The 27183-nt window shown below is 38.4% G+C and overlaps 1 protein-coding gene across 3 annotated transcripts in view; it reads left to right on the forward strand.

Annotated features, from left to right (window-relative positions):
• The window catches only part of wscd2 (WSC domain containing 2), a 71289-nt gene that overhangs the window by 20131 nt on the left and 23975 nt on the right, over positions 1 to 27183 (forward strand). The window contains exons 1-3 of one of the 3 annotated variants that reach the window (XM_083526385.1): positions 2451 to 2579; positions 7916 to 8515; positions 20143 to 20257. In XM_083526385.1, the coding sequence (XP_083382511.1) occupies positions 8218 to 8515; positions 20143 to 20257 (413 nt within the window). In that variant the 5' untranslated portion in view covers positions 2451 to 2579; positions 7916 to 8217. Of the gene's footprint in view, positions 1 to 2450; positions 2580 to 7423; positions 7443 to 7915; positions 8516 to 20142; positions 20258 to 27183 lie in introns of those variants that run through there. The other 2 variants (XM_083526386.1, XR_014531016.1) reach the window with 2 other exon arrangements.

Genomic DNA, 27183 nt, shown 5'->3' on the forward strand with positions numbered 1-27183 from the left:
AGCCTGCTGGCAAGAAGTTTTGTTTAAGAAACGTTGAAGGGAACCAGACACAGAGGAGAACTCATCCACTTCTGGGTGTCAGAGTGATTTATGAATTAAACAGACAAGCAGTACTAAGTGTTTAAAAAAGATGATTATGTGACTTATGAGTTAGAGACCTGGGTAGAGCAGCAACTCTGGCAGAGCAGGCAAAACTGGGAATGCTCTGTTTTTAAGGCGGTCTGTGCAAGCATCTTTGATTTAACACCACAGGACGTCTCAGCAACGGAAAGAACCTGGGGAGATGGAAAACAAGGATTGCAGCTGCATTGTAGATCACTTGCAGATGTCTGATGGTGATAGCTCAGTCTTTAGATGATAAGAGATTGAACAAGCACCCCAGTGGCTTGAATGACTGATTCAATTCTCTCGTAGAACTTTGGGCCCTGAGCCAGAATCTGAACCCTCAACTGCTTCAGGGGTGATGGATTTTGTTCTCTGGCTTTTCCAATCACCCACTGACATTAGGTTCAAAATCAAATACTCCAGTAATAATACTGTAATGGACAAGAAGCGTAGGAGATTTGGATTTGTTGCACATTGATTTTGCCTTTCAGTCGCCAGCACCACAAACATTTTTGCTAACGTTGAAACACTCTTACAGTATGAGTTTTCTACAGGTTCTCCAGTGACCTTCCACCTCTCCCAACCATGCTGATAGTCTGATTGGACTGGTGACTGTATTCCCCTGGATATGGACCAGCAACCTTGAGAACTAAAACGGTACACTAAAATGGGAAGTGGTTGCCCAGTGGTTAACATTTGTGGCATTTGATAGACACCCGTATCTAGAACGAATTACAATCATCCCATGGTTAAGACTATGGACTTCTGGTTGAAAGGTTGTATCTGACCTTCCGCTCTCACCCCAGCTCTCGAACAAATGTGGGGTATGGGAAGAGAATGTTTTATAGTCCTTTTGACAACAAATTGACCCAGACAAGCAGGTTAGCAACATGAGCAGAGAATAATAAAGGGCTGGACCAGAAATCCACCAAGGTCAAAGAGCGATCATGACGAAGATTTTGACATCTCGAGGGAAACGAAGACAGCATGACGCCAACAACAAAGAATTTCGAGAGAAAAAGTAGCAAAATAGAACTGCTAATGTGAGACCATACACTGGATCCTTCCCCTCTATAAGAGCTTAATGAGCAGTTTATAGAAAAAGGCAGCACAGAATATTTATTTTGCTACATAGATAGAAGGGGAAAGGGTTTAACATTGTATGGTAGAGGATATTCAGGGATGTAGAGTAAAGCGGAACAGATTTGATCAGGAAAAGTCGGCTATAAGCTAAATTCAATGGGAGCAAAGACACACACACACACACACACACACACACACACACACACATGGTTAGAAGCTGCTGGGGCAGTAAAATCTAATGTAAACACTGTGCTTAGAGTTTATTTGATTTAATCTGATATGAAAGCTGCACTGCTGAACAGACTCCGGAAACGGTCAAATGATTTTGCAGAGAGAGGGAGAAAGAGAAAGTGAGTTGCTGACAAAGATATCTTTATAGATGCGCAGAAAAAGAGTAAAGAGCTAGACTTATACATATATAGATGGCATCATTTCATGAAATATTGCGTCCTACTTCAGTAATTAGCTCAGAAATGGTGTGTTTTTTCTTCACTGAACAGGTCGACATTAAGAGTACATCATTTAGAAAGGAAATCAAGTTTTCTGGAGTGTGCACCCACTGTATAATTCGTTTGGTCCAAATGTAACCGCAGGATCCGGTGTGGTTAAATGCTGTGCCGAATGGTGCCACGGAAACTTCGTCTAGGTTGCCAAATTGTATAAAGATTGGTCTTAAATTGTCTAATCTAATTAGGTAGCAGTTGGAATCATAGAGTACAGGGATGACATGGGACACATGGTTCAAACACTCTAACCATAAACGCAATTCCCAAATTAGACCGAAATTTGAGCTACAGCACTGACAGCACTTTACCCAGATTTGCTCAGAATTTGTTCCCCAGTCTTCCCCCTTTTAATTTTTCATACAGGTCTATGGGCTGCCTTGGATAGCCTACGCAGGACAAGAATAGACAAAATAACAATAGGGTTCGTTCACACTTTTGGTGCATGGCTTGTAATGATAATTGAATTATAAGTGTTTTCAATTTTCCTACATGGCAACCTGGTAAATTTGCTCTTTAATGTGTTTGTCTCTATTTTACATTTAGGATATATAAAAAACAAACATATATATTTCCCCTCATGCATTTTTTAAAAACTTTGTCTGAGGGAGAAAATAATTGATCTCAAAGGATTTTAGTTTATCGTAGAAGTATATTTTGCAAGTATAAAAGTCAGAAATGAAAAAAATATGGTGATTGTAAAGTGGTCTGTCTGTGAAAACACGAAAAAAGGAAGGGTGACTTCTAAACATCTAGCAAGCTTAGAGCAAGTGTAAGGTTTCAGCTACACTAAGATAAGGCACACGGGCAGTCGGATTAACCGAATCCACGTGCCTTCACAGGAAACCATGGGTGGAAAAGGTCTCCTGCGGTAACGCTCTGACAGAGGTAGGAAAGTGTGAAATGATTCGAGGGACAATTGAAACCACGCGCATGTGAAACGCGTTAGCTACATGATATATACCTCAGGTGGTGTTTTTCTTTCACCAAACCAATATATTACACAAATTTCCCTGATTTCTCTATTTTTTTGCTTTTAATTATGTTGTTTGTCGTCTCAAGTCTCGGAGGTCAGGTTGCCTTTGCTTTTTTTATTATGCGCCCGAGAGTGAAAGAGTGGTACGTTATGACTTGTGTGAAAATGTTCTTTAAACATGGGGGAAGTGCAGGAAACTGATCAGTTCTGTCAAAATATCATGGTTTGTGGTTTTGTTTAAAAAAAAACATGCAAAGCACCAACTACACCACATGTGAATGCAGTCTAATGCTAAGATTAGTCAGTCTTTATATGCTGTATGTTTAATGAAAACAAACCTTGGCAAAAAAGAACATTTAAAAATTGCGTCAGGCTGTTTATAGCTGCCAACATACGTGATAAGAGGAAGTAACATTAGAACGTCACTAAATGGGTTAAAACGTGCCATATTTATTTATTTATTTATTTATTTTTGTTACTTCTGGTATTCACGCTGTACAACACTGCAGAGTCTTAGGATTACCTCATGTTTGAACTTGACCATTGGTGGACGAAGAACACAAACCATCTAGTTGAGTTGAAATATGACTCCAGTGCAAGTGCTAAAAGTATTTGCTTTCAAATATAATTGATTATCCAAAGTACCATAATTTATTATGGCTATAATGTTCCTATTATAATTTTTGTCACGTTTTTGCTTAAATCACCTCAGTTTATGTAAACAGACTCTAATGTTACATTTAGCACATCAATCTCTTAATAGAATGATGCTAATAAGTCAAACACTACCTTAAAGAAACCTTGAAGCTAAACTATTTCCTTACTTACTAAATAAAATAACAGGATTTGAAAACAGGCAGTTTTGGTTTAAGGTTTATTTGTAATGTAAGTAACAAGTTATGGTTGAATATATTCCACTAAAAAGTGTCGATTGATTGTCATTTCACAGTGTTACCAATCAGATTAGCCTACTAACATCACGTGTATTTGAACAACATACAACTGTTAGATCACGCAATTAACCTCTACATGTTTGCTTAGATTGGAAGGAGAATTCTTGTAAGAAGGAATAGTACAGGGCCAAGGCACTTGAAAATAAAGCACACGTTCTTCATTTCAACTACTATAAACAAAATCGAGCAAATAAGGCCCTGGGTGTGGTGGCAAGTTCGAGTCTTTATTCTTTATTCTTCTGAAAATGTTCTGCTTGCTGTTGAACTGATGCTGAATCTTATGTTCATGCTAAGTGGATAAGTGCTAAGTGAACAGAGCACGTGTTCTACCATGGTTGGTGGCTCGTTGAGTGCTTGACCAGTTACGTTTTTATCATTCTTCAAATTATTTTTTTAATTCATTTTGTTATATGTCCTTTATTTCTAAATAGGCAACTGATTTCTAACTTGAATCGAAATGACAATGAGAACTAGTTTAGGTGAGCACATAATATATTTACACATGGCCTTTTGTACCAGTTTCCCACAATGCATGGCTGCATGCCCAGTCATAATAAATATGTGTATGAATAAATACAAGATAATTAAGGACAGTAGCTTGAAATTTCTTTTTCTTTGACCTCGCTCCTTCTGACTTGCCTTGTACTACAAACGCCCACTTCCTCAGACCATTGTGTATTAGACCCCGCTGACCCTCTTTTCCTTTCGGTGAGCAAAATAAGATTTCACTTGTAAGTCTTTTAATATGCTGTTCAAACCTGAGGGGGGGTGTATATATATATATATATATATATATATATATATATATATATATATATATATATATATATATATATATATATATATATATTTTTTTTTTTTTATTATTATTATTTTTTTTTTATTTTTTTTTTAAACCCACTGCTCTGATTTAATTTAGACATTTTAAAGCTTATAGTGGCTGCTTGTCGAAGATTGCATTTGGGATTTCTCCTTGAACAAATTCACTAATGCTGGGTTGTTTCTTTCTGTAAACAAAACAGCATTTGAGTACATCATCTTTTTTACGGCTGCTCCCATTAGGGGTCTCCACAGCGGATCATCCGTCTCCATACTATTCTGTCCTCTACATCTGCTTCTTTCAAACAAACTGCCTGCATGACTTCCCTCACCACATCTATAAACCTCCTGCTTGGCCTTCCTCTTTTCTTCCTTCCTGGCGGCTCCATCCTCATCATTCTCCCACTAATATACCCCATGTCCCTCCTCTGCACATGTCCACACCATCTTAATCATGCCTCCCTCACCTTGTCTTCAAGAACTCTTTTCTAATCCTGTCCATCCTCATCACTCCCAATGAAAATCTCAACATCCTCAGCTCTGCTACCTCCAGCTCCACCTCCTGTCTTTTACTCAATGCCACTGTCTCTAAACCATACAACATTGCAGGTCTCACCACAGTCCTATAAACTTTTTCCTCATTCATCAGCTGCTCAAAATACTCCCTCCCTCTTCTCAACGCACTCTCCTCACTAGTCAACACATTTCCATCTCCATCCTTTATTGCTCTAAATTGTAGCACATCTTTCCTAGCTCGGTCTCTCTGCCTGGCTAATTGCTACAAATCCTTTTCTCCTTTCTTAGTGTCCAACTTCTCATACAGCTCCTCATATGCCTTTTCCTTTGCTTTTGCCACATCCCTCTTCACCTGCTGCCGCATCTCCTGGTACTACTAAGTGCACGATGTTATGTGTCTTAAATGTAGCTTAGTTTTGAATACTTTAATCATCAAAGGCATTGACAAATATGGATGCTTTATGCAAATGTATGTTTATTAGTAGTGAATCCAAACTCAATATAAAGCATAGATAAAAAGATAAAATTCTCTTGGAAATGTTTATAGTAATTATAATGCTTTAAATTACGCTATGTTTAAAATTTTGCTATGTTTCCACACGGACCGTTTTTAATTGCCGGATGTCTGCATCATGGCGGATTTCGGTGCTTGATTTGAGACTTGCCGCAAATGTTTAGTGATTAAAATGTGTAACATGGTATGAGAGGTTTTCCTCGCTACTGTCTCCACTGGCTCGCTCCTTAGAAATTATATATCTTCAATGTATTTTTTTCTGAGAAGCTGCTTCAGGACAATGTCCATTGTTGGAAGCGCTATAGAAATAAAAATTGAATTAGGGAAGTGGTACCTCAGTGGTTAAGTTGTTGAACTCCAGTTAAGAAGGTCATGTTTTCAAATCCAAACACCACAGTTGACAGTTGTAATGTTGGCCTCATATTTGGCATTTACCTGTGATTCATTGATTTATTATAGTATATAGATTTGCCTGAGATACAGTTTCTTGCCGTTTACCAGAATATACACAAATACGCACTTTGTGTTTGGGTTGTCGGTAAACCAGTGCCTCGGTTGCTTAAGCAAACAGAGAGAGAGAGAGAGAGAGAGCGAGAGAGAGAGAGAGAGAGAGAGAGAGAGAGAGAGAGAGAGAGAGAGAGAGAGAGAGAAAATTCCTCAGTCTTTGCAGCAGTGGAGTCTGATTAAGTAGTTTATACCCACTCTCTAAGAGCCACTCATGGTGCCTGTGTGTATGTGTGTGTGTGTGTGTGTGTGTGTGTGTGTGTGTGTCGGTTTAAACGATCTCCACACACTGCAGCCTTTGAAAGAAGGAGAGCACGAAGGATAAATCTTCATCTCCATCTCCACTCGAAACGACCTGCCCATTTTGGTGTGGGGGGGGGACACCCATCTCACACAAAAGACACACACAAGACAGACAGGTAAAAGTGAGTGAAAGAGTTCCGCATAGAATCGAGTGAGTTCGACTTCATAATAGCAGGCTGCAAGTTTAAGGTCCGGTAATGCACTTCATTGTAGCTCTCACAAACAGTTCCCTGAGTCCTCCAAATAAAAGATTCGAATCAAACAGAGTTGAAACAAGTTTCTAGGCTTTAAGTAAACGAGTGAGCGTACTCAAGGCTAATCCGAAACGGGCGGATCGTTTCGAAGAGTAAAAGCCGAGGTGAGATCTCGTTACACGGTGCACGGAGCTGATGAGATCTTTTAATTAACAAACGAGTGCTATGTGATTAAGTGAAATAATAGAGTGAATCCAAATCCCTCAGGGTTAGACCACTTTCTTTTTCCACTGTCTTTCTTTCTTATCTTTTTTTTGTTCAAACCAAGACGGCTTTGTTCGAAACCCATCCATAAACACTCCGAGGGAACCCTTTCCAATTGGAGACCACTCTGTGCAGCTGGAGATGGTTCCACATCAACAGGCTAAAGCGCCATGAAATTACCAAGCAACCCAAGAACTTTGAGGATGGATTTGGGCTGTAATTAATATCAACAGTCTGCTACAGTGACTCAGGACCACAGGTTGCAGCTTAACAATGATGAAACTGTAATGGCATGTACATTCAGCGCCACCTATGTGAGGACGGGTTCCCTTTTGAGTCTGGTTAACCTTTTATGGTTTCTTTCTCATGCCATCTCAGGTAGTTTTTCCTTGACATAGTTGCCATTGGTTAACTCAGTAGGGACAAACTTACAAATACTTTTATTTTATAATCATTTTATCTCTAAAAGCTGAGACAATGTCTATTTGTTGAGAGTGCGATACAAATAAAAATGAATTGTACAAACCTAATGTTTTTTCGTTTGTGTAATGGTTTATCATCTATACGATAAAAGAAAGAAGGAAGTGCATGTCAAAATGTGATTGCCCGAAATCACATTTTTTTTTTTTTTTTTTTTTTTTTTTACATTTAGGGTTCTAATAATGTTTAACACACAGAGGCACTGTACCGAATTGAGTCTATATTCCGGTTAGTTATTATTATGAACTGGAATAAACACTTGTATCAGTTGGACTGTTTTTTTTTCATGTAAATGCGTAAGAAAATAAATGAGTGAGCCAACATAGTAATTTCCATCATATTCAAATTGATATCGCTTCATGAGAATTTGAACAAATGTTCTCTTTCCACTGTAAATTTTCCGCTACTGATCAGCCCCCTTTTTATTTGGGACACCGGAGTCATGTGGATTGTTCTGGATCGGTGTCTGGTCATTTGCTTAACCTTGCCCTAAATGTCTGAAAGAAGCTGTAAAAGAAATCTAGGGCTTTTATTCGCTCTTTAGATTTCCTTGTAGAAAATCAGATATCTCTATGTGAAAAAGGAATCCGAATGAACTGCCTTTGGCAAAGCGACCAGACAAATGCACTCCACAGCACTTGACTGTGCTTACTTATTCTCTTTTTTCTCGTCTTCTTCTGTCTGTTTCTTTCTCTTTTCAGTCTGACTCGGGCTTGATTGACAGGAGGCTTCGGTGGGAACGAGACCTCGAGAGAAAGATAGCGCCGAGTAAAGTGCTATCGGCTTTCGTCTCGTCTTTCACAACACGCCGTCCACACACACCCACACAATGGCAGAGGAAAAGTGCTGAAGTTGACTTTTTTGTTCTTCGGCACATCGCCTTCAATGTTCTCCCGTCGCAGCATCACTCCTCGGAGCCACGGAGGAAACTGTCGCCGCACCTATTTTTAGAGGAAGAACGGCTCGCAGAACTTTTTCATGTCTGTACGTGAGCCTGGAGGCCATGGCTCGGCCCTTGCTGAAGATCCAGCGCTATTTCCGCCGCAAGCCCGTGCGCTTCTTCTCCTTCATCCTTCTCTACCTCACAGCCGGCAGTCTCGTCTTCCTCCACTCTGGCTTCTCGGGAGATTCGGGATCCGGGGGTGGACACGGCCCTCTAGCATCAGTTGAGGCGGGAACGACTCTGTCCTCTGAGAGCACGGGCCTCGTTAGGAGGGCTTTCAAGGAGACGCGAACCACACGAAGGTTCGGGCTCACCTGGGCGAAGCCAAGGAACAGCAAAGAAACGGAGGAGGCTAGAGGTACAATCTGTCCATCTTCTCACCAGTACACATACAATACACCCTATTACCAGTACACCAATACATTTAACACTTTATGACTTTGCAGTGATTTTACCAATGACCCAATAGTGCTACTGGCACAATGGTATCTACTGATCTATAATAAATTTGTATGTAACACCAGGATTAAAATACATATTATATCCTAATACCTTGGTAATAAATAGTCTTTTCCCATATTTGAGGCCCCATCATATGTCACAGTATTGTATTTTTTGCGGCTTTCTGTTCCTAAAATGTAATGCATTCATTGTTCTCTCTATTTAAAAAAGAAATTGAACTGTGATTGAAAAATGTGATAATTTGAGAACCTAGTACTTACATACTTAAAAATTTTTATTTTGCCCTATACAGGCCACTGTGAATTTTATCATATAGTGCCATATTTGACTCTCGAAAAGATCAAAAGCTTTAAAAAAAATTTGATCTCTCCATATTTAAATCTGAACCCATAAGATTTATATTCAAGGCATTCGGCAGGCGCTCAATTATACACCTGAGCAGTTAAGGTTTCCGCTCAAAAGCCGTGGCAACTTGGTGGTGCTGGGATTTAAAGTCACGACCTTCCGAATCATAAACCCAAAATTTTAACCATTGACCTACAACTTTCCAAAATTATTTGGTGTAATATGTTTGTTGCAACTTTGCCAACATTGATTTATAACCTTATCATTTCTATGTCTCAATGTATTGCTTAAGTCGTACTTGACATTTTGACACTGAAAAAAAACCCCAAGGATCTCAAACCTTTGACTTGCCCTTTTATAAACGCCTGCCCGAAAGACAAAATGTTTGGTGTGCGTCAGAGAAGTAAGAAAGAACCAAAGCAAGGCATTTTAGATTAGATTTATGCGTTTTTATGATCGAGGTGCAATTTGTTACCTGCATTCACACAATGCGTAAAAACGACCAATCAATGCCTTTGTAGCAAATATCATAAAATATATAGACAAATTCAGCAAATACGAATATATCATTTTACTCATTTGACCTTGAAATTGGCTTTTTTCGGTTTTGAAAATCTTTCGCTCTATTTCAAATGTTTAGAAAATGTTATTTGCCAATTTGAAGCCGAAAACAAACTTCCAGGTCTTTAATTTGTTATATTTGATATGATATCTGTTTTTTTGTTTGTTTGGGTTTTTTTTTTTTTTTTTTTGCATAGTCCACTTCATAACTTTTTCAACATCTTACAGTCCCATTTCTGAACATAGTAGTCTTTAACGAATTGACAGAAAAATTAAAAGTTCTGAAAATGAAAACAAACTAGGTTATTTAACGGTATAAAGATTGACTTTGACCAAACAAATATACAAATATAGACTTGTTACACTTTATTTTCTTTAGAAACTCCTCTCTTTGCATGAATAACAGAATTACACACTTTCGGCATCATGTCTCCAACCAACCCTGCTTCAAAACAACCACAAACCATTAGGTTTCACCTCCATTTTTGACTGTGGGGGTGGAGACTTATCTGGCCACAGAACCTTTTAATCATTCACTGTTTAATACATACGTTTATGCTTTTAGTTTGTTGCATAGACCCCAAAGAAACATGCGTCACTTGAAAACTTTTGACAGGAACTATAAATGTTCGCCATATTGCTGTGTGGCAATTGATAAATAAAACTCTTTGTGCTAGAAGAATAAATTACACTGCTTTAGCACACCACGGGATGTATTCCTCACCACTGCGGATAGCGATTAACTAGTCTCATTCGAGGTTGGAATTGTTTGAAGGTAAAGAGTTCATGAGCTCCCCAACGGCGTGAACGGCGAGGTCGCGCATCGCTCGGCGGTTGCTTCGGCAGCAGTTAATGACCCCGGCACAGACTTGGTAATTGCCGTTCACTCCTCGGCGTCTGGGGAGAAAACGGAACATAGCACTCTTTCACCGGGTTTGATGGAAAGAGTTGTATGTTTGCACCACCCTCTGTGGAACAAACCTAATTGCCAGAACGAGGTCGGCCTCATGCCGGACAATATACAAACAGGCACAGATAACAAAAAGAACCTTGAAGGCTTTATAGGGTCACAATGTTCTCGTGTCACCAAATGAAACGGGGTAAAGAATTTCTGGCTCGGCCCATATTTTCCTAAAGTTTTACTATGATTTCTAATGTATTAGTCATGACCAAAATTATGAGGCTACTCCACCCAAGGAGGGGTTCAGTGACACTAATTGACCTGAGGTACATTAAATCAAGAATTTATGCATAGATAAGCACAGGCAGTACAATGGGTCCTTTCCAACAAGTCAGTTTTGGAAATTTCTGCCCTGTTTGAAGCATCCAGCTCAGCCACTTTGCTCAGTATGGCTGCAGAGAACATAAAAACGACGTATTCTTTACTGCCTAACTCACTAAAGAGTTGCTCTGGAAGATTAGCACAAGAAGTATGCATCATAGAATGGCCTTCTATGGCCGATCGGATACACACTAGCCTACGATCACTATGGCAAGTGTGAAGTTGTGTTAAAATGCAGAGTGGTGTAAAGCACAGTGCCAAGAGTGCAAAGTTGTTCTCTGGAGTGATGAATCATACGTTACTGGCTGCCAGTCTGATAGATGACTCTGCCGAGGAGCACACTATTTACCAGAATTCATTAGAATACACACTTCACCATTAGTTAAACTTGGTGTAGGAGGATTATTGTTCTGGTCTGGTTTTCAGGGTTTGAGCAAGGGCTACGCAATATATCAAAATAATATTTATATCATGATAAACGATTACATGATACAGTGGAACCTCTGGATACTATTATATTTATACGTCCCAGAATACGTAGAATTTAGAATCGTCATTCGGCAAAATTTTCGTATGGGTTCAGGATACGAATCGTTTAAAACTCGCGGCAGAAATTTGGAGGGGACGTTGGTTCTTCCGTCACGGAACCCGCTCGCTTTCCCACCTCAGAAAGTTTAGTTCTCACAGTAAACGCAACTTCTTCGAATCCTAGAAACATCTTTTACAATTTAGTTGGAACAGGCTCCGGCTCAGATATATGTCAAAACTAAAATAGTGTATACTATCCTACCGGTGAGAAGATTTCCGTTTCATGCATTGCTTTTAGTTCTGGTTCTGTATTTGATTTTGTCCTTCCATTGGCTTGTATCCTAACTGTGTCCACCTGTTTTATGTTAGTTTTTTATGGCTGTCTGTATTTATCCTGTTGTTTCTTTGTTTTGTCTACTAAACTGTTAGTGTGCTTATTTTTGTATCTTGAAGTCTCATGTTCTTGTTTTTTGCTACACTTTTGCCTGTTTTGATGCTGTTTGACCTGTTTTTCGTTTCAGCTTTGGGTGGGTGGGAATATATACTTGATTATATAATTAAATGACCAAGGTTTAATAATGTCCCAAAGTGAGCTAATCTTGGCTGTAACTACTCTGTAGCCTTGGCAATGCTTATGGACTGACTGATCCTGTTGGCGTTTCCACCGTTTTAATTGATGAGATTAGAGATCACACGCTTCTCCATGTTTTTATTCAATTATCTTGAAGCTTATGATTAGAATCCATAGTGGATGGTGGGGAGTGGGGACAGATAATGATATTATTATTTTGAACCAAACTGCTGTGCACAGCTGGGCTTCTTTCTAGCGGTAACAAACAAACAAAAAAACCCCCGACATTTTATTGATTTACATTATCTTGCATATGAAGATGGATGAGGGTGCTTGATCATTTGTGAGCCGTTTTTTCCAATATATTTGCATAAATATAGCCTAAATATTCCCACAAGCTATAAAGGTAGGCAAATTGAACTGTTAGGCAAAAGAGCTCAAATGTATTCATTTGTTAAGTAAAAACAGATCCAAATGATTTTTTGGATTATTGAAAAAAAAAAAGATCCCATATTACATGTCTGTGAGTGACAAATTATTTTTTCACAATAAATAATCAACCAAGTATAACATTTTTGAAATTCAAACGATGTTTTGGGTGATATTTATGCCGTAATTCGAAGTTTCACAGACCTTTCACAAACTTTTAAATACTGTTAAGTGCTTCTAAGTATGGCTTCTGTGATCTTAGAGCTAGCAGTTGTTATTTTGCTGTAGCTTTAGCTATTGGCTTAATTGTTCTATCAATACCAGTCAAAAGTTTGAGCACACCGTCATTAATTTTATTATTATTTTTAACATTGTACACTAATTCCGAAGACATCCATACTATAAAAGAGCATGTATGTAATTATGAAGTAAACGAAAACATGTTAAACAACCCTGAAATATTTTGTATATTTTAGATTGTCCAAAGTTGATGAATCAAATGACAGCTTTGAATACTCCTACCATTTTCTCGGCCATCTTCACGAGAAATGACCTGGAATAGTGGAATGGTTGACCAACAATCTTTCCAGAGGTGTTTGTTTGTAGGCTGCGTTTTTTCCATTATCGTTGCATTACAACGAAGCAAAACATCTCACCATGATATCAACAAGACAAATGAGACGGACTTTAAAATTAACAATGTAATAAATGCATTATTGATTAAATTTTAAACGCTTAATGGATTGATGGATTTGTTTCCATCGGGCTTTCGGCGCATCTGCTGAAATCAGCAAAACTTCATTACTTATGATCTGCGTTGTTTATTAAATCTAAGCCGGATGCTGCCTTTCAGACGAACGGCGCTCCCTATAGACAGGGTCATGTGATGCAGCCCCTGACAGTGAAATTACGATGACCATCCCAAACGGGATTATTTTCCAATAGCAGCAATTCATGTTTTTTTCCTTTTCAGGCCTCAACCATTTTGATTTCCCCTTACATGATCCTAATAAGACAAACAACAATCCAACTTGGCATGATTTTTGTCCCAGTTTAAAACAACTATACCTCTGATTGTTACAAAGTGCTCACACGTTTAGTGAGAAGAATCTGAAGTTTGGGAAAACCCCAATAATCCATGTTAGATTGAATCCACTGCCGTGGATTGTCGGACCACAGTTTTGTGGACACCAGATGATAAGATTGTGCTTTTTGTCCATCTCATTTAGTCTCCATTTGCTTTTATAAAAACCAACACTAGATTTAGGAGGGTAGTTGTGGAGCTTTGGGCTCATACAGCCTAAAGTGGAATACATTGTGTTAAAAACCACATACGGCTGGGAAAGTCATGTGGCCAAATAGCAGCTGTTAGGATCAGGATCTAACCAAGCTTGTATATAAAAAGCATCTTATTTGGGTTTTTTTTGTTATTAAAAAAGCTTTTGGCTTTATGTTTTAAAAAAAGAGGGACAGATTTAATATTCCCTACATAATCCAATTTTGGTTTGGTTGAGGCAGCATTTTTTTTTTTTTCTTGCCGTCTTGCTGTTTTACTTACTGTCCTGTTCTGTTCGAGGACCTTTATGCCACTCTTTGGAGTGCTGCCGTCAAAATTCATTTTCTAATTCATCCAGATTGGCTCCTAAAAATCCACGAGTGCAACAGTTATAGATAGTAAAAGAAGCCTAAGGTAAACAAAATAGAACAGGGAGTTGTGGCCATCTCCTCTCATTAATATAATCGTCAATAAGATTTGAAGCCGTATGAACAGATGGCTGTGGATGGTAAACTTTAGTCTCGTACCACCGGCTTTCCCCCACCATATGTGAGATGTCGTCTACAATTAACCTCTGATTAAAAAAAAACTAAACAGTATGCACCATCAGCTTTAGGATTTGATTTGAGTTATTGCTTACAGCTATTATGTTCAGACACACACACACACACACACACACACACACACACACACACACGCACACACACACTAATAATCATTTTTTATTAAATTCAAATCCATGGCCCAGGATCTGGATTCTGTTCCTTGAAATGCTGCAACGCTGAACAAATCAAATCCGAAAACAGGAACAATAGTCACTTTGTTCAGCCCAGCGTTCCCAAAACACTATAATATGATTATGCAAAGCAAGATTCTGAACTGCCTCGTGTTCTCGCCGCGCTCACAGAATTCATCAACAAGCCCAAGAAAGGTCATGCAGTTTCCTATTCAGAGTAGAGGGAAATGTTGGATCTCGGATCGAAATGCTTTTGAAGAGCAAATTTTTCAGAGATATAGAAATTTGTCAGTGTATGTAAAAGTACAGAACAACGAAATGCAGTTTAGCATCTACCAAGAGATATTAGCATTGTGCAAAGTACAGATAACTATTTCTATATTTGTAGGCTATGGGCAGTGAAAAGGTGTTGGGACACCTGACTTTTCCTGTCATATGTGGTTCTTTTTGAAAAACCCAAACCTTTGCACGATGCAATCTCCATGAACATGAACGGTTTCCATGGTTTTGGAGTACCTGACTTTACTAACACCGATATGGCTGATGAACACAAATGTCCACAAGCACCCTCCGAAGCCTAGTGGAGCATCTTCTCAGAAAAGTGGAGGGAATTATAAGAGCAAATTGGGACGTGGAACGCGATACTCAAAAAGCACTTGTTTTTTCGTACCAGATGGCCGCAAACCTTTAGCAATATACAGTAGTATATACAATTTCAGCAAATATATGAATTGTATGAGAAATTACACAAAGATGTATGTAAGGCACAATATACTGTATGCAGAGAGGCCATCAGAGTTTTCCTAAATCTGTGTTTATATAAATATAATAGGATTGACTGAGAATTTTCTCCTCCACTCTGCCTCCTTGTGGTCTATCACAGCTTTTGATGAGTGACTGCGTTAATGCACAGCGTGGGAACGACTGTTATATGTCTCACTTCCTGAAGAGTAAACCTGAAAGACAGGGCAGGAGCTGGTTGTAGATCGGTATTACATTGTTTTTCTTGAAATGCACGATAGAAACGAATTATGAGCTGTCGCAGTCGCATAGTCTGGCATAGTCTTGGTAATTAAGGCTAAAAGATGTATGAGCGTGTGATTCATTGTGATGTGCAACGTGTCGAATTTTTTATTCGGACGCTTTTTCCTTCGTTTTTTCTCATACGTGTATAGTTCCGTTATGTAAGTCTGTTTATGATTTTGCACTCTCTGGTTTTTTAGCCACATGACAATCTGTTTTTTTTTTTTTGAGAGTAAAAAAAAATAAAATCAAGACTGGTGAGGAAATGAAAGTTCGTATAGAGACAATAACAAACGCGATAACAAGAACTAGCCAGTCTGTATATGGACCTAGTAGTCTTTGATGATTAGTCTTTAAAGAAAGAAACACCAGTTTTCCTGTACAGTGCCTATCATTACTTTGGAAACACTGAGTATTTTTTTATCATTTTTTACCTACTTTTATTGAAAAAATTAAAATTTTTTATAAAAAAATCCTTCTTTAACATGAATAAGAGCTTTTTTTTTACACTCTGGGCATCGGGACAGTTTGTTTCTCCAAACGTTCAGCTGGAATACTTTGGTATTCCTCGTAAAAAGCTTGAGATCCAGTTCATCCCAGAGCAGTTTGATAGGATTTAGGAGCGGTGACTGGGCAGGCCGTTCCAAGATAGAGAACACTCCAGCCGACATCGCCAAGAGAGATCTGAATCTCCAGAGCTTTAGGTAATTGTCTTGTTGTATGGTGCAGTCGGTTCCAATGAGTCGCAGTCCAGACGGAATTGTATGGTTTTGAATTATGGAATGGTAGCCATGTTAGGTCGGGTTTCCTTTCACCCAGTATGCTAACATCTCTCCTGGTCTCCGTCTTACATACGTTCTGTTAGAGACAAAAAATATCCCATTTGGACTCATCTGTCCACAAAACCATTTTCCAGTTTTCCTGTTTTTGCCATTAAAAGACTAGATGTTTTCAAACTTTAGGCTTCAGGCACTGTGTCATAAGAGTCCATTTGTTAACATAGTAATTTCAAGAACAATAATTGACCCAGGATTATGATGGTGTTAGAACTAATGGATAGAGGAATAGATCTGGAGGACAATCACAATGCCAGGCAAAGGAGAAACACAAAAGATGTCTTGTTCAAATGATAAACCAGAAGGCACGTAAAAAGGAAAGCATGGCAGAGAACCTACAGATGATACATAGTATAGTATGTCATAGTATAGTCATAGTAAGACACATAGTGCTTTAACGGGAAGTGACCGTGTCAAATAAGGACGTGTTCTTGTATCAGAGTTTGATTCAATTAATACACTTCGGAGCGGTAATGGATCACATTGTATGTCTCGGATAATTTTTTTTATAACCGCACGCCCCGTCTTGTATTATCCCCGACTTGTAATACAATATGTAGAATGTTGGCTGAGGGCTGAAAATACCCTGCTTCACTTTGCAGATTCTACAGCGAAACGAATAAGTGGGCCAGTGGAACACGGGCGCACCGCCGGAGGAAGCGGAAGAGGAAAAAAAAACTCTGTCCTTGCAGAACATCACAAGACCAAAATATGGTCAGGTTTTGCTCGAGTTGTGAAATGCAGTAGAAATGTGGTAGAAGTACAAAAAAGTAAAAAATAAGCATTCATGATTCATTCACGTGGATTGCGTACCCAGATAAGGACGTACCGTTTGTATTTATTCCAACCTGGCACCGTAATGTAACATGACGGCTCATTATTTTCCACCGCTACCTTCCCATATTTTACACTACTCTCCTGGCGGTCTAAGCCTACGTGTCCTTCTGAGAAATGTCAGGAACGAAGAACATTTGAGTCGATGCTTGGTGCTTGAGCCAAGATTCATCAGCATGTGCAAAGCAAGATCGAGTCGAACTCACAACCTCTTGGGTCAGAGCTACGGTGATATCGGATGTATGCAGTGTCTAATTTGAGAGCCTTGCAGTCCTTTCTGGAACGTTCCTCCTTTGTCTCAGCGGGAAAATACTGTATAGATCCAATGTATAGAAAATAGATAAATATGCCAAGTGTCATGGGGGCATACGAAGCCTATTCCAGGTAGCTTGAGGCACAGGGTATACAGGCATACACATTACAGACATGTCTTTGGGCTGGTGGAGGAAACACTATTGCCCAGAGGAAAACCCAATAAGGTTGATTTCTGATTGAAAGGTCATTAGTACAAATCCCACCACCACCAAACTTTGACTGCTGGGCCCTTGAGCAAAGCCCCATAGCCCTCAACTGCTCAGTTGTATAAAAATGATAAAAATGTATGTCGCTCTGGATGGGTTTTATTTACGTAAATGTGTAAGGCAGACATGTTAAACAGTAAGTCACCGAAAATGGGGGCACAATGTAGTGGTCATCAAATGTGTCAGCGAGTTTTTGCCAAACGAATTGTTCCCAAAAGGAATCAATCTCTAATATCGGTTTGTACTTCCTCAAACAGAATGATGTCGTTGAATTCTCAGTTTTGTTCAAGCCCCAGTATCGCCAAGCTGCCACTGTTGGGCACTTGAGCAAGGCTCTTAACTTTCTCTGCCCTGGGGGCGCTGTATCATGGCTGTCCTTGTGCTCAGACCCTAGCTTTCTAACAAATAAATGCATCTGTCTGTCTGTCTGTCTGTCTGTCTGTCTGTCTGTCTGTCTGTCTGTCTGTCTGTCTGTCTGTCTGTCCGTCTGTCCGTATTTACTCTGTATCATTGCTTCTGGCTTGGCTTGCATTACTCTGGTGACGAGGAGGCTGTTTCACCGGTTGGTGTTTTTTTGGAGGCAGAAAATGAATTGAATTTATTGGAATAGTTGCAATTTAGCATCTCTCACTAACAAGAACATCGTTTTCGCGGTAGTTCATGTTTCCTCTGTGTTTTTTGTTGATTGTTTAAGCAATACTTTGTCTCCATGTACGTCTTGATTTTAGGCTGTAGAACTTTTCTAAAAAAGCAGCCACATTACACTTGTTTTCAATGGAGTTTGATGTAAAACATGCCCTGGCACTTGAGGAAAAAAAAAGCTGGCACTTCTATGACAAAGTCAAAGCTAGACTAGACATTATGATAGTCCTCAGACGTTTCTGGTGTTTGATTTATCCCGGTTCTTGGATTGCTAGTGTTTTCCCAACTTCTGCTGAGCGCCACATTTTGACTTCCTTAATTTTTTTTAATTTATGGTCTATTTAAAGTTTTTTTCTTTTATTTATTTTTTTTAACAGTTTTTTTCAGTTGCTTTGGAGCGTTTCTCGAAACATCCTTAATATTTGCAAACCAGGAAGTGTATTTTTTAAAAACAATGTCTGCAAACAGCACAATACATTGGATTTCTTGCAAAAGCCTGTACTTATTTCAAAAATGCCTTAGTTCATCTTTCATAAGTAAGTATTTGTGTCAATGAACATCTCATTCCCATCAGAATTTCTTGATATAAACTACGGTTTGGATCACAGTGACTGAAAATGCACAACATTGGACTTTTATGGCATTAATGAATTTCAGCAGCACAAATTCATGTATTTGACTGGATATTTGATTTATATCGATTGCAAGAGACCGAACAGGATTCACACTTTTACTTTTCATACACACTTTGTATTTCCACCAATTTCTACAATGTATAATTCTATGTTTTGCTCTGTCTGTATACACAAGATTCACCTTTGACCTGTTTTAGAGAACTGGTTGATTATCGGTTGCTCTGATGCCGTTCACTCGCCTTCATTAGTGACAGTAATTTCTGCTCTGAGAAACTCTCCAAAGCAACTAAAAAAAACTGTAATACAAAGCAGTTTAGCGATCTTGTGAAGATATGATTCTCTTGGCAGCATGGGATCCTGGGCCGCTCCCGGGTTTTTAGGCAACTGTAATTATCAAAGTGCTCATGGCTTATAATAAAAGCCAACTCTTTTTTTTTTCTAGACGGCTATTCGGAAAGGCATTAAGGTCTAATACAGATGGCACAGATGGATGATTGTATTAGAGCGTGAGAGGAAATATCTGTTGAGATTCAATTTCTTTTTTTTTTATGCTGTATGAACAACTATAGATATCTGAACCTGTATATATATATATATGCAACTATATACATGTTCATCTTTGGGCTTTTTCCAAAATTTAACTGTCAGGGTCATGTCTCGAGTCGGTTTCAACCGCATGAGGATCAAGAGGGGGTACAGATGTGAACCCGAATGCAGAGACAAACTTTAGTCAAAACACAATATCAGACCAAAATCTTCTCAGGAACTCAAACAAAAAGTCTCACAGGAACAAAATGCCTAAAAAAAAAGAGACTAAGGAGAGGTGGGGGAGGAAAAAAACTCAGGAATTAGATCACACAGCATAAACCCTTAAAATCACCAGACTACCAAAAAAAGGTGATACACATAGAGCTGATAGGATACTGGTTTCAACAATAGGAACTAATTACACAGGGGCAAAATGGCGACATCTGGTGGAAGAAAAAAACAGGAAAAAGAAGGAAAAGGCTGAAGGCCTAGCAGGACCCTTCAGAGCCTGACAATTGTTTCTATAATACCTAATAACTTCACATAAATGAGTTTCAAACCCTTAATTCCAAAATGTCAATCGTGTTTAACATGTACACATATAAGAAAAATATTCTACTTGGTAGTGACAAAGGATTTATTATTTTCCAATTATAACTCGGCCTTGGTGTAATCAATATTAATACATATTTTTGCTCCCTATAATTAACTCTCTGGTATTTACTTGTAATCTGAATCCACTTTCTCTCTCTTTTTAAATTTTTTCCATTCTCAAGCAAAGTACATCGGCTGCTATGCAGATGACACTCACAAGAGGGCGCTCAGAGGCATCTCGTTTTTCGACTACAAAAGGATGACTGTGTTCCGCTGTCAGGACAACTGTGCTGAGAGGTTTGACTTTTGACTATAGTTTTCATAACACACACACACACACACACACACAACGTGTTTAACACTATAAGCTTTTGGTTTCCTGCTTGATCGCAACAAATCCTGCTTGGACTTTATAAGTAAATTGTAAAGGGATTATTTGCATCACGTTAATTATTCGGACCATTTATCAGGATGGAAAAAAGTTGTAGATATATTATAAACCGACGCACAAACACAAATGGGCGGAAGGTCTACACGTTCTTCGCAAACGCTATATTGCATAGCAGTGTTCTTGGGTCATGCGACTTTTTCTGCAGGATTGCCATCACATATACATTCACATGTATGCCAGACCTCTAAGAACTAAGACGAATCCAAACCGCTTTAAATAGTGCGATTTAGATGTTGGATATTAGTTGAAACACCTAAACATCTTACTTCGAACACGACGTTCCGCTTTTTCTTTTTTTTTCTCTGTTTCGCTTTTGCATGTTCTGCTGTCAGCAGTTTCATGTAACACGTTTTTTTTTTTCACACGAAGAGCATGTGTGAAAAACTTGTTGCATCTTTCCCAAAAAGACTCATGGCTATATTAGATCAAAAGGGGGCTTCTACTAAATACCGAGCAAAGGGTCTGAATAATTAGGACCATGTGATATTTTAGTTTTTCTTTTTTAATAAATTTGCAACAGTGTCAACAATTCTGTGTTTTTCTGTCAATATAGGGTGCTATGTGTACATTCATGAGAAAAAGAAATGAACTTAAATGATTTTAGCAAATGGCTGCAAAATAAAAAAGAGTGAAAAATTTAAGGGGGTCTGAATACTTTCCGTACCCACTGTATATATACATATATATATATATATATATATATATACAGTGAGGAAAATAAGTATTTGGACACGCTGCTATTTTGCAAGTTCTCCCACTTAGAAATCATGGAGGGTCTGAAATTGTCATCGTAGGTGCATGTCCACTGTGAGAGACATAATCTAAAAAAAAAAATCCAGAAATCACAATATATGATTTTTAAACTATTTATTTGTATGATACAGCTGCAAATAAGTATTTGAACACCTGTCTCTCAGCTAGAATTCTGACCCTCAAAGACCTGTTAGTTTGCCTTTAAAATGTCCACCTCCACTACATTTATTATCCTAAATTAGATGCACCTGTTTGAGGTCGTTAGCTGCATAAAGACACCTGTCCACCCCATACAATCAGTAAGAATCCAACTACTAACATGGCCAAGACCAAAGAGCTGTCCAAAGACACTAGAGACAAAATTGTACACCTCCACAAGGCTGGAAAGGGCTACGGGGAAATTGCCAAGCAGCTTGGTGAAAAAAGGTCCACTGTTGGAGCAATCATTAGAAAATGGAAGAAGCTAAACATGACTGTCAATCTCCCTCAGACTGGGGCTCCATGCAAGATCTCACTTCGTGGGGTCTCAATGATCCTAAGAAAGGTGAGAAATCAGCCCAGAACTACACGGGAGGAGCTGGTCAATGACCTGAAAAAAGCTGGGACCACCGTTTCCAAGGTTACTGTTGGTAATACACTAAGACGTCATGGTTTGAAATCATGCATGGCACGGAAGGTTCCCCTTAAACCAGCACATGTCCAGGCAAGTCTTAAGTTTGCCAATGATCATTTGGATGATCCAGAGGAGTCATGAGAGAAAGTCATGTGGTCAGATGAGACCAAAATAGAACTTTTGGGTCATAATTCCACTAAACGTGTTTGGAGGAAGAAGAATGATGAGTACCACCCCAAGAACACCATCCCTACTGTGAAGCATGGGGGTGGTAACATCATGCTTTGGGGGTGTTTTTCTGCACATGTGACAGGGCGACTGCACTGTATTAAGGAGAGGATGACTGGGGCCATGTATTGCGAGATTTTGGGGAACAACCTCCTTCCCTCAGTTAGAGCATTGAAGATGGGTCGAGGCTGGGTCTTCCAACATGACGATGACCCGAAGCACACAGCCAGGATAACCAAGGAGTGGCTCTGTAAGAAGCATATCAACGTTCTGGCATGGCCTAGCCAGTCTCCAGACCTAAACCCAATAGAGAATCTTTGGAGGGAGCTCAAACTCCGTGTTTCTCAGCGACAGGCCAGAAACCTGACTGATCTAGAGAAGATCTGTGTGGAGGAGTGGGCCAAAATCCCTCCTGCAGTGTGTGCAAACCTGGTGAAAAACTACAGGAAACATTTGACCTCTGTAATTGCAAACAAAGGCTACTGTACCAAATATTAACATTGACTTTCTCAGGTGTTCAAATACTTATTTGCAGCTGTATCAAACAAATAAATAGTTAAAAAATCATATATTGTGATTTCTGGAATTTTTTTTTAAGATTATGTCTCTCACAGTGGACATGCACCTACGATGACAATTTTAGACCCCTCCATGATTTCTAAGTGGGAGAACTTGCAAATTTGCAGGGTGTTCAAATACTTATTTTCCTCACTGTATATATATATATATATATATATATATATATATATATATATATATATATATATATATATATATATATATATATATATTTTTTTTTTATTATTAACACAGTTTATTATTTGTAACATTTGCGATCAACATTTGAGTAAATTTGTAATAAATTGCCTGCATGGTTAAATAGTATATAATTTTCTTATTATCTATATATATATATATATATATATATATATATATATATATATATATATATATATATATATATATATATATATTCATACAAAAATGTATGAATCAAATTATGAATCAATTAAACTAATTTAAATAAGTAATAAATTAAATTGACACAATGCAAAATGAATAAATACAATTAACTAGATGGAAAGTTTCAATTAAATAGTTTACATTTGTTGGACCCCTCTTTCAAGGGAAATTCTTGAAGCTGGACAAATTTTAGCCTCTGGCCACTTCCTGGTTAGCGGCTATCACTAGCACAAAACAAATCATGTTTCGAATCGCTCACAGTGCGAGGCGGAAGCTAAACAAATTTGCGGTCCGCCACTTAAAACGTTCATGAGGGAACTCAAACTCCGTGTTTCTCAGCGACAGGCCAGAAACCTGACTGATCTAGAGAATATCTGTGTGGAGGAGTGGGCCAAAATCCCTCCTGCAGTGTGTGCAAACCTGGTGAAAAACTACAGGAAACATTTGACCTCTGTAATTGCAAACAAAGGCTACTGTACCAAATATTAACATTGACTTTCTCAGGTGTTCAAATACTTATTTGCAGCTGTATCAAACAAATAAATAGTTAAAAAATCATATATTGTGATTTCTGGAATTTTTTTTTAAGATTATGTCTCTCACAGTGGACATGCACCTACGATGACAATTTTAGACCCCTCCATGATTTCTAAGTGGGAGAACTTGCAAATTTGCAGGGTGTTCAAATACTTATTTTCCTCACTGTATATATATATATATATATATATATATATATATATATATATATATATATATATATATATATATATATATATATATATATATTTTTTATTATTAACACAGTTTATTATTTGTAACATTTGCGATCAACATTTGAGTAAATTTGTAATAAATTGCCTGCATGGTTAAATAGTATATAATTTTCTTATTATCTATATATATATATATATATATATATATATATATATATATATATATATATATATATATATATATATATATATATATATATATATTCATACAAAAATGTATGAATCAAATTATGAATCAATTAAACTAATTTAAATAAGTAATAAATTAAATTGACACAATGCAAAATGAATAAATACAATTAACTAGATGGAAAGTTTCAATTAAATAGTTTACATTTGTTGGACCCCTCTTTCAAGGGAAATTCTTGAAGCTGGACAAATTTTAGCCTCTGGCCACTTCCTGGTTAGCGGCTATCACTAGCACAAAACAAATCATGTTTCGAATCGCTCACAGTGCGAGGCGGAAGCTAAACAAATTTGCGGTCCGCCACTTAAAACGTTCATGAGGGAACTCAGATTTGAACAACGTGAAAAGGATTGCATTCGGTACACACGTATCGAACCAAAAGCCCTGTACCAAGAACGTACACATGTAGCTATAGGTACACACACACACACACACACACACACACACACTACACATTGAACCAAGTGTGAAAACCAATGTCTGTACAAGGGTATCGACTTTCAGTCTACTGTCTCGATGCTGAGTCAGCGTTCAGTACAGTGAGCCCAGAGTTGAATCGTTTTTTTTTTTTTTTTATCAGAAACAATGAATGCATGCAAGAAAACGCTGTACTTCGATTTTGTGTAAGTGATAAAGGCACCATATCAGGCCAGACAACAGTTACAGGGTTTGCAAAGGGAGCATCACTACTGTTATCTCAGATATTTATTATTATTATTATTATTGTTATTATTATTATTATTATTATTATTATTATTATTATTATTATTATTATTATAAAAAGAACTCAGCCATAAGGGTTGCACAAGCCAGTGCACTCTTAGTGCGGGTTCCAAGCCCGGATAAATGGGGAGGGAAGGGGAAGGGGATCCAGTGTAAAACATGTGCCAAATCAAATATGCGGATCACGAAAGAGAAATTCATACCGGATCAGTCGAGGCCCGGGTTAACAACGACCACCACAGGTATCATTAGCCAACAGGGTACCGGTGGAAATTGGGCTACTGTTGGCTTAAGGAGGAGAAGGAAGCAGGACTCCCCCTGTCTAAATCTGCTTCCTCCTTTCTTCGGCCAACAGTAGCCCAATTTCCACCGGCCATTTTCCCAAAGCAGCTTTCCAGAATTAAATACAATGCAATAAGAATATTTTGATCCATAATGAGCGAGCCAGTGGCAACAGCGATGAGGAAAATCTCCCTGGGTTGGTATGAAGAAGAAACCTTGAGGGGAACCAAACTCGTCTCGGTGACTCCGAATGTCCATTCTTTACAGTTCCATCATTGTCAAAGTTACTGTTCGTGGCTGTAAAATTATATTCATGGCTTCATGGTTCTCGGGTTTATCTCCCCAGCAACCTCATGAATCTTTAGGCTGTTCATGTCGCGCCATCTCTTCTCCAATTGGAGTTTTAAAGGCCAAACTTACAATATTCGAACGGACAGCAAAAAACTGCACATTTTCATCCAACAGAGAATTAAAGAAGGGGATTTCACGGCTTGAATGTCGTTGAGCTGACATGCTTACATCATATAACATCTTCTCTTACGTGTTTGGGTGTAGACCTGGCATTCATTCTGTCACAATACACAATACAATACATCTTCTGTGGGAAAAGTCCAGTAAATGGCTTTCTGCTCTCCCTGTAGACACCACCAGTGACAAAGCCATCCATTGTCATATTCACCTTTTTCCAGAGAGTCAGGAATCTATGGGAATTGATCTCACATGAACGCCACACGTAATACCATGGGACTTCCGATATACACCAATTTAAAATGTGTCTAGATAAGCAGAGACATGAATTTGTTTGCCGATTCCGATTGAAAAGGTTCAGCATCGGCAGCATGTTGACGCCGCGACTATAGAAACCGTCAATATTATACAGCGACACAGTATAACTGGAATCTCACACAGTGGAAATGAATGCCATTGCTAAAGCAAGAAACCCAGTGAACACAATTCAACAAGTCTCCTTTCACTGCAGCCACAGCTGCACCTCACGCATGCAATGCGGTTCTCCTGAGGATTTGAAATGGAGGCAAATGAATTCTGTTTTTGTGCAAATTCTACAGCAATATGTATTAATATGATTTTGTTTTGCCTGACCTTTCCTCGCAATTCCAGCTTTTCTTGACAAGTCCGTCTTGTAAATGCCCCTGTATCTGGGACCAAATCCATTTCTTCTCCATTGTCAGTCATTGTGGAATACAAAAAAAAAAAAAAAACAGCTATTCATTTGACATGAATATATTTGAGTTTGCTACAGGTGCGGTTTGTGAGTTTCTGGATTCTATGGATTCTATGCTTGCTAGAGGTCTCGAAACACTTGAAATCCGATTGATAAAAGCAACAGCCTTTATGCAAAATGGATTCGAAGCCACGGGGCGGATTGGCTAGAAACTCCGATAAATGAATATGGAAATGATCATATAATGGAAATAATTTAATACATATTAATGGACAAAAAGAATATTAAAACCTAAGTTAATGATTCTGAAAGAGTTTGGGCCTTGCTAGCGCTGAAGGCCCATTACTCATCAAATCTAGTCAGAACTTATACCAGGGCTAGTTAAAGTAGTATGTGTCTCAGAGTCCTTGACTCTAGTCCAAATTGGTAATGTGAAACAAGACATAAAACATTAGGATCGTCTCGTGTCTTATCATGTCTCAAGTCCAGTTAGCTGTACATAAAGGCTTTTGCTAGCTAGAAAATTTGGAACTTTTAAGAATTTTGTTGATCTGTAATCTACTATACTACAGGCCACTCCTTTATAGGCTACACCTTCATTCTCCTATCTCCTATACGCAGCATACATGCTACCATGCGTTGTAACTCGCAATATATTTCGACCCCCTTGCCTGCAAAAAGCCATGCATTATATTTCCACTGCAGCGATCGTAGCAGTAAAAGCAAAGTTGATGAGTCATCAGCAAGACCTCAAACGCTGAACATCTGCTCGGAATCAGAACATGCAAAACCATGTTAGCGGTTTGAGCTCTATCCAAACCTGTGCTTCGCTTAATGTTATGCTGGTCTGTGGTAAGAGAAAGGAAAAGATAAAAATAGCTGCCCTTATCGATTGCCAACCTGTCAGCGCTTTGTCAAAACAGCCTTTACTGGTATATATTTATAAACATTCGGATTATCAATAAGTACAGAAATCATGGCACTGGAGATCTGATCGACGTATTTTTTTGCATCGCTCTATAGATGACCACATGCACTACAAATAGTAAAGGAAAGTGGATGCATAT

Source organism: Silurus aristotelis, assembly GCF_946808225.1.
Source record: "Silurus aristotelis genome assembly, chromosome: 23".
NCBI classification, from domain to species: domain Eukaryota; kingdom Metazoa; phylum Chordata; class Actinopteri; order Siluriformes; family Siluridae; genus Silurus; species Silurus aristotelis.